The sequence below is a fragment of the Berghia stephanieae genome, chromosome 1, assembly GCF_034508935.2.
Source record: "Berghia stephanieae isolate SIO BIC M18660-M18661 chromosome 1, UCSD_Bste_1.3, whole genome shotgun sequence".
Taxonomy (NCBI): domain Eukaryota; kingdom Metazoa; phylum Mollusca; class Gastropoda; order Nudibranchia; family Aeolidiidae; genus Berghia; species Berghia stephanieae.
Window position 1 is genome coordinate 138423027 of NC_088360.1, and position 9620 is coordinate 138432646.

A 9620-nucleotide genomic window follows, 5' to 3' on the forward strand; every position below is an offset into this window, starting at 1 on the left:
AAGACTTGTGGCAAGTGACAGGGGATGTGACGTCATCCATGAGCAGCACCTACAGATGTCCTGTCAGAGATCAATTGCTGAAAGGTCAGTAGTGAACCAGGCGTGAACCAATTTGAGGTGGTTTCGATTTTGAACCACAGCAGTTTGGTGACTATGTGGTCTTGTGGTATGATGTCCTGGGTTCTCGCCTCGCGCATAGTTGAGTCCTTGGAAAAGGCTCTTTACTCACATTCTCTCACCGAACTCAGGTGTAAAGTGAGTACTTGGCCGCTAACAGCCTAACAGGCGTCATGTCCGGTCATACATGTTAAATGTTGCTGTTGGCCAGAGACCCCCTGTAAAGCGCGTTGAGCCCGTTTAGTGGATATTGCGCTATATAAAAGCTCAAGTTTCTGACACTCCGTTTCGGATCGGAAGGTTCTAGGTTTGAGCCTCGCTCTGTGCATAGTTGAGTTCTTGGAAAATGCTCTTTACTCACATTCTCTACTGACTAAAATGAGTACCTGACTGTTAACAGGCTTGTCTCTGGAGGGAAAAAAATGTAATCTCGCCTAACAGGCGTCATGTCTTGTTCTCCATGATATGGCTTGTGTTGGTCAGGGACCATTTGTAAAGGGCTTTGAGCACATTTAGTGGATATTACGCTATATAAAATTCCAAGTTTTTTTTTTATATTCTCGTGAAACAGAGAGGGAGGGGGTGGGGGGGGGGGGGCTTAAACTTAAACTTCTCACAAAAGAAGCTTCAATTTAATGTGTACATTTCGGTTTTCGCCTTTGTCAACAAAACATTCATCATATTTTGTTGACAAAGGGGAAACCCAAAAAATCCTCATCATTTCGTTAGTCTTTATAACTCGAATTGAAGCTTCTATTCCATTTTAAAATTGCTTCTATGGAAAGAATAATATAAACAAGCGATCAAAGTTGAAAGGAACATTTTCAGCAAAGCTTATAGACCTTCAACACAACTCCTTCATCACCTCCGGTTTGCCTAAGCCACTTTGCTTTTATAGATAGTATGCGCTTGGCCAAGGAGTTCACAACATTGCCATCCGGAAGTATAACGGACCAACACACAAACTCTGTGTAACCATGAACTTTTATAGTCTGGTTAATACAGTTTAGTGAGAACAACTCACAAACGCGGATGGCAAAAACAATAACAAAGGCCTGAGTGACGTCATCTGCATACTATCTAGAGCAGCCATGCTCAAGACATCATTTTCAATCCAATATAATTGGATTCAATAGTCTGATGTCACGCGCCCGGCAACGGCGGCCATCTTGGTTCTAAACAAAGAAAATCATTACTTTTTATTCTTCATGCTGGCTAGAACTTTTCATTCCCTTTTCATATGCCTTGTGATCAGAATGTGTAAAAGTCAATACATGATCAAATTGATGGGGTTTTTTACCTCTGGATACGCGTTTAAGCTCGCCGGGGAAATATTTCATACGGCGTCAGCCATTGTTCCGATAGTTTAGAGCCAGTGTTACTAAGTTACCATACGTCATTAGGAAGGAAGTGACAGTACGACTGTTGAAGAGTATTACTTACTAAACTGAACCCTCTAGGACCAGCAGTTTGAGGTCATTTTTTTAGGTTTGTGTAGCGTCTAGTGAGTTGTCGTTAGTAGAGCTCATGGAAACAAGTGGTCCCATTGGTTGAACTATTGAATACAACTCACGATTAGTTTTCTTTTGTGGCCAAAGACTGGCATTTTGACGTCATTTTTTGGTCAGCGTCAGGCTGTAAGTTAACGATGGCTACGTTCAGTTGCACATGAGGCCGAATAGCTCACCTGATAGACCACTTGGTTCACACGCAAAGGACCAAGACCGTTGTATTTGCTGAAATAATAAATTAGTTTGATTAATTAATTGTACTCCATAAAATAATCTCTAATAATAATATTATAATAACTCGGTCACGGTCCCTGGCTTTGATAATGTGTATGATTTGTAACAAGCACACTGGTGACTAATGAATGGGACAGGCACTTCCTTATCACGTTTATCACATAATTTGTGACCTAACGTCTCCAACTCGGGTGTTGCGTAGCCATCGTTAACATAATAATATAGCCTAACACTAGAACCCTCTATGACTTGGAGTTTGGCGTCATTTTTAAGGTTTGTGCACCGTCTGGTGAGTTGACGTTAGTAGAGCTCAAGGTAACAAGTGATTCCATTGGTTGAGCTATTGAATAAAACTCACAATTTGTTTTCTTTTGTGGCAAAAGACTTATCTTTTGACGTCATTTTTTGGTCAGCCTGTATAAGTTAACGATGGCTTCGGATGCTGTCCGGATGGATTAAACATAAAACATTGAATTTGTAGTCAAATTTATTGGAGGCGAGTTAAATATTTTTTGGTGTGTTTTATTGAGAGAATGAAAATAATTTCTTTAACTAACAAAATCTGAATTGATGATCGTTTAAACATTTAAAATCCGTTTTTGGCATCTGGTTAAACTCGACATAAGACTGTTTTCAGACGATTGGTCATATTTAACAGAAGCATCAGAAGAAATGTTTCTAGCCTGCTACAATACAATGATGATGATTATGATGATGATGATGATGATGATGATGATGATGATGATGATTATGACATTAATAATGATAATAATAATAATAAGATAATAAAATAATAATAATAATAATAATAAATAATAATAATAATTAATAATAATAATAATAATAATAATATAATAATAATAATAATAATAATAATAATAATAATAATAATAATAATAATAATAATAATAATAATAATAATAAATAATAATAATAATAATAATAATAATAATAATAATAATAATAATAATAATAATAATAATAATAATAATAATAATAATAATAATAATAATAGTAATTGCTAGGAATAGAACAACAGAAATACCTACAATATAACAATATAATAACAATTGTCAAAATCATCATCAACAACAACGACAACAACAACAACAACAACAATATCAACAACAACAACAACAATATCAACAACAACAACAACAACAACAACAACAATATCAACAACAACATCAACAACAACAGTAACAAGAGCAATTTAATTTTATTTTTATCTCCAATTATCACAATCAATCTTGTAATTAAAGTCGTTGAGAAATATCCATCTTTGTTTACTGCCAGGGTGGGCCTTCAAGATAGATAATCAACAAGGAACGGAATGTTATGTTTACATGGTTAACTCACTCAACCCTAACACCGACTATATCCGTAGTTAACTCACTCAACCCTAACACCGACTATATCCGTGGTTAACTCACTCAACCCTAACACCGACTATATCCGTAGTTAACTCACTCAACACTAACACCGACTATATCCGTAGTTAACTCACTCAACCCTAACACCGACTATATCCGTAGTTAACTCACTCAACCCTAACACCGACTATATCCGTAGTTAACTCACTCAACCCTAACACCGACTATATCCGCAGTTAACTCACTCAACCCTAACACCGACTATATCCGTAGTTAACTCACTCAACCCTAACACCGACTATATCCGTAGTTTACCGGGTGTTACTTTTACCCCATGCCTATTTATTACATTTTTCTGAGACAAATTATAGGCGTAGTATCAAAGCTGATGTTTTTAGTTTTTACATGTTACTGATAGTTGAATAAAAGTATCTATGTACATGCTCATTTTTTAGTAGTTTTATTCCGATTTTGAAAAGTAGCAAAAATCTCTAGGATTGAGTGAGTTAAATTGAATAAACAATAAAGGCAACAACAACAACAACAACAACAACAACAACAACAACAACAACAAACTGTAATCTGTAAGAACAAACAAAGGTAGAGGGTGCAAGAACCAACAAGTCGATGACCCACCCATGGATAGAGACAACTCGATAGAACCAAACCACATTGCCGTTTAATACGATTCAATAGTCTGATGTCACGCCGCCTGGCAACGGCGGCCATCTTGGTTCTAAACAAAGAAAATCATTACTTTTTATTTTTCATGCTGGCTAGAACTTTTCATATGTCTTGTGATCAGAATGTGTAAAAGTCAAAACATGATCAAATTTATGTGTTTTTTTTCCTCTGGATACCCTTTATACTCGCCGGAGAAATATTTCATACGGGCGTCCGCCATTATTCCGATAGTTTAGAGCCAGTGTTACTAAGTTACCATGCGTCATTAGGAAGGAAGTGACGTTACGACTGTTGAAGAGTATTGAGCTTTTTATATATAGCGTAATATCCACTAAATGTGCTCAAAGCCCTTTACAAGGGGTCCCTGGTCAACAGCAACATTTAACATGTAGGACGGGACATAACGCCTATATGGCGATATTACAATTTTTCGGACAAAGACAACACTGTTAACGGCCAGGTACTCATTTTATACCCGAGTACGGTGAGAGAATGTGAGTAAAGAATCTTTTCCAAGGACTCAACTATGCGCCGAGCGCGAGACTAGAACCCAGAACCTTCCGATCCGAAAGCGAGTGTCATACCACAAGACCACATAGCCGGCCGCACCTTTACTGACCAATAAAAAAAGCCTTTTTCAATTTAACCAAATCTAAAGTGATGTTTTGTCAGCATTCGACAGGATCAGTAAAATTGCTGTAGGTTACTGGAGTAACTTAATTACTATGCAGGCCAGGTAATCTCAATTTTAACTGTGTTACCTGATCAACGTGAATACAATCTATACGTGTTTGGCTGGCGACTGGAATGAATGGTCCTTACTGTATAAAACGTTGTAACAAAGTTATATGATGTGCTGATGCTCTGTGTTCAGATAAAATACTCACAATACCTGCCAGTCGGATATAATGTACCAACCCATAAAACTATGTGTAACCGAAACCGTTATAGTCTGATTGATGTAATTAAGTGAAACTATTTTTTAAAAACCAAATTCTAAAATATCATATTAACTCTTCTTCATCAATATATCTTTAGATTCAAAAGTTTATTTTTATGCAATTGCCAATATAACTCATACAAGAGTATGATATTTTCATCAACAAATCAAGTAAGTAAAATCAATAATAAAGCAAGGCAAACAATGATAGTAATAATGATAATAATAATAATATAATAATAATTAATAATAATAATAATAATAATAAAAATAAACATAATATAGTAATGATAATAAATAATTAATAATAATAATAATAATAATAATAATAATAATAATAATAATAATAATAATAATAATAATAGTAATAATGACAATTATAATGGTGATTATAATAATGTAAAATCATCTAAAGATTTAATTAACCCTCTCCTTACCACCCATAGGAAAATCGTCACATTCGTTACGTTGTAACCGACAATTTTCTCATTCTGATGTCTCTTGTACATCACAAAATTTAAACAAATGCTTCGATTACAGCTAAAAATACTAAACACTGTGTTGTAGAGCTCACTTGGTACTTTTTTTGTTTGAGTAAAAAAGTCTATTTTTGTGCTGGGTGGGTGTGAATTTTCGAGGGAAATTCTAAAAATAGCTGGTAAGGAAAGAGTTAATAGATTAGTGTTTCAAAAATATTATGTACTAAATTGCTTCGCCATGCCTGCTGTACTTTTAAAAAAGAAACGCATATTTAAACTTTTGGCCAGATAACTCTTATTTCAAATCTTGATCAAATGATATTATGACCCTCATCTTGGCGATGGCAAAATCTCCCAGACCCAGTTATAGGGCTTGTGAAGTACCGACTCTAAACTTTAGTTTAGCTTTTTGGAACTAGTTCACGCCGACATAATATCGTGGATAGCTCATACGGTAGAGTCACGGTCTTCCCGGCCAGGCGGAGTTGTCGTACCAGTAAGGTCGCGGGTTCAAACCCCCATCACCGCCACCGAAACTTTTATTTTCTATTGTCTTCTGGCACTTTCCTACTCACTTCATCTCTTGTACCCCGATATAATACAGTTTTGTGGCCAAAGGTCACAGATTTCCAATTTCTGGTCATTTTGGCTTTAACTTAATATTTCTCAACTCGTTCATTCTGACTAATTCCAGATTGTAGAGTTTGCTCATAGATTATTGCGCGGCTATGTGGTCTAGTAGTATGACACTCGCTTTCGGATCGGAAGGTCCTGGGTTCGAGCCTCGCTTGGCGCATACTTGAGTCCTTGGAAAAGGCTCTTTACTATATTCTCTCACCATACCCAGGTGTAACCTGGCCGTTAACAACGTTGTCTCTGTCGGAAAAAAAATTAATTGTAATATCGCCTGGCGACATGTCTCGTTCTACATGTTACCTATTGCTGTTGGTCAGGGACCCTTTGTAAAGCGCTTTGAGCACATTTAGTGGATATTGCGCTATCTGAAAAAAACTCAAACTCTTTTTTAAAAAACTTTTCCATTCTTTATTTACATGTTGTACGTGTAAGTTTTCGTTACTGTATCTATCGCACACAAACATGAATATACTTGTATTAGAGAGAATATTAACCACGCCCCTTGTCCTTTAACCCCTAATGATTCGGACTGTCCGAACAGTCATTATTCAGCAAGCAATGACAGTGATTACTAAATTAAGCGAAGTACACAGATATTGATCTCTTCTACCCGTAAGATCAATCGTAACAGCATTGAAATCAATGTGTAACCCTTTTACGTTTATAGCCTTATTGAGAAAATATAGTGAGAACTAAACACCCAGTTGGCTGTCTTAAAACAATAATAGAATATTGTGACGTCATCCACTCTATTTTTAAACAGCCAGCTATGTTTGTCCGAATGGGATTAAAGGTGTGTCAAGAATTCCACGAATGATTAATTAAAATGTATTTGCTAATGCCTATGCTTTCAAATTTCTTTCTCAGGCTTGCAGAAGAAAGACACAAGAAAAGATGAAAAGTCCTCTTCATCAAGTAACGCAAAAACCAGCGACAAACAAAATCAGAAGTTGAACGATAAAGACAGTTCAGAAATAGCCGAAAATCGTACCACGAGTTTTTCAACCAAAGACAATAAAAAGGTCAAACAAGATCTGTCAGCGAGTGCTAAAGCAGATAGAGAAACTGCAAAGGACGGTGGCGGAGGACATTTATTGGACAGTAAAAATAGTAGACGGAAGATGGACAATCCTAGAAAACGAAAGAAAAGCGAAAATGAATCAGACAATATGGCATTTCATAGCAAAAACCAAAAAGTCGGAAATTCTGAATCATCATCAAAAACGTTGTCTCAAAACAGCACATTTAATTTACCTGCACTGCGTCAAGAGAATGCGTCATCAGTGCCGCAGTCAGCCATGACTAGTCAACTGTTTTACAAGGACGCATCTGCAACGTCCTCCTCCCCTGAAGACTTGAGTGTTAAAAAGACACAATCAGCACACCCGGTTGTAGATGCCATACAAACGAGCTGCACTTCAGCCGACAGCGACTTAAGTATATCTACTTCCGTTAGAGAATCCTGCAGTGATCAATCTGCACCAAGAGTCCAATCAACGCATAAGCAACCAGCGAACAGTTCCGTCACCGATTTGGAAGCCGCCATGAATCGACATTTACCGACACAGGTTTTAGACCGACGCGTCACAAATAATTCCACAGATAAAAGAAAAAGTCCAGAAGCTTCTGATTCTAGCATTTCATCGACGTCGTCAAAACTGTTATCCATTCCGCCTCTCATTCCCCAAGGAGGTCAGTGGATACCCTCGTCTCCAAGAACGCCTCCGACCACTGCAGGTGATATCCTTCCCACTTCAGAATTATTAAGAAGCATGTATACCACTAGAGAATCAGTCATCAAAACAAATTCAAGATCTCAAAATCAAAACAGTCGATCCTCATCCTACCTTAATGGGGAAACGCCTTCTAGTCTATTGACACCACCGGAACCAGAATCATCATCGGACACTTCCGCCAGCAAAGCTCAAGGCCATCAAAGATCTCAACACGTCCTTCAAGGAAAACAAAATGACAATGATCTCACTCAAAACAATAACACTTTACAATATTTCAGCTCTAATTTCAATCTTCACCAAAGTCTCAAAGGTTGTTCTGACACTGGACAGCGAGATTCCTTATATAAAGACACGACTTCCATCAAAGACCAATTTCAATTCCTTCCATACAAAGATCCTTTGTCTTACATCGACCACTTCGCTTCAAGCTCTGGTTACAAAGATCACATGTCGTCCTCCTACAAAGATTTCCCCCAATTTAAAGACATTGTCCCGGCCTTCACAATTCCCAATTTAGTCAACCCAAGTGCCAGAGTCCAGCATAACTACCACACTCTGTCACACCATTTTCCTCTTTCAGTGTCCTCATCTATGCCAAACCAAAACTTGATTTCATCAGATCCTTGCAGTATGACGCCTCCAACTTGCAGTTCCCCAGATGGCACTTTCAAACCTTCACAAACGTCCGGCCATCATCACCTAGCTCTTAATCATCACCATCAGCACCAACTTTCTCAAAATAATGAAAGCAACAGTTCTTCTCATGCAATGTCTACAAACCAAACACATCAGGCATTTGGTGAGAACACATCTGCAAACTACACGGCTAATATCTCAAATATCAGTGGTAGCTATGAAAGCCAAATACCCAACAACAAACACATACTGGCACCACTTGAATTTTCACATCCTCACCATCTCCACCACCACCACCAGCAGCAGCATCAACAGCAACAACTTCAACCCACCCACAATCCGACATCAGCTTCGTCGCCAAATAACAACATAAACAACAGCAGCACCAGCAGTAGCTACCAACAATACCGCAACCATCATCACCATCATCATACCCAAGACTACAACACACCTTCCTCTTTCAACACCAGTCAAGATCTACCCAAGGGAGGCTACTACGGAATGACACCCACTCCTGTTGCTTCCATGTACATGGAGCTGAACAATGGCGCTGCCTCACATTACGATGTTTGTCATAGACCTACCCTCACTTGGTACTGATAAAGCTGGAACAATGTACTTTAATACTGTTGTTGAAAAAATACTATAATCTTATAAACAAAATCTGCTTTTATCATAATTTTCACAAGATAGAAGCAAAAAATAGAGAATGCTCTAGTCCAGCTTTACTTTTCATAGAAATTGAAGAACGTAAGAGAGTGCCCTAGAAAATTTCTTGAGGCCAAGAAGAAACTCCTGATACATTGGCAGTGCTAATGGATGCTGTCTAGTAGACATACCCCAACCCCCCCCCCCCCCCCCCGGACAGCTTTATGTTGTTCTATCACTGTTCCATACAAATAGTGGGATGGCTAAGTGGAAAACAGTCAAAGGGCCTGGGTTTGAACCCCGCTGTGAATATCTCAATATTTTATTTAACAAGATAGCATATTATTTTGCGGTGCTGCATTGACGCCCAAGATGTTTCAGTCATGTGCCAATATAAAACCTGAAGAAACATTTTCCTTGAGATAAATCAATATAATTTAATTAACGATCAATTTTTCATCATTTTTGATAACAAAGCAAAGGTGTCAAAATAATAGCCAAACTTAAGTTTCATTGATCAATAAAGTGATAAGACAATTCCAAAAAAGTACCTATAAAAGTGATGTCTGAAGAATTTTTGATTCATTATGAAATTCGAGATTTGAATTTCAATATGAAAGTTGAGG

General features: G+C 37.5%; 1 protein-coding gene across 1 annotated transcript in view; it reads left to right on the forward strand.

The window, feature by feature from the left end:
* Positions 1–9186, forward strand: part of LOC144963341 (uncharacterized) — a 90649-nt gene extending 81463 nt beyond the window's left edge. Inside the window, exons 12-13 of the mRNA XM_078897286.1 lie at positions 1–84; positions 6842–9186. The exon at positions 1–84 is cut by the window's left edge and continues 26 nt beyond it. Coding sequence (XP_078753412.1) covers positions 1–84; positions 6842–8946 — 2189 coding nt within the window. The 3' untranslated portion in view covers positions 8947–9186. The remainder of the gene's footprint in view (positions 85–6841) is intronic.
* The last annotated feature ends 434 nt before the right edge of the window (positions 9187–9620 follow it).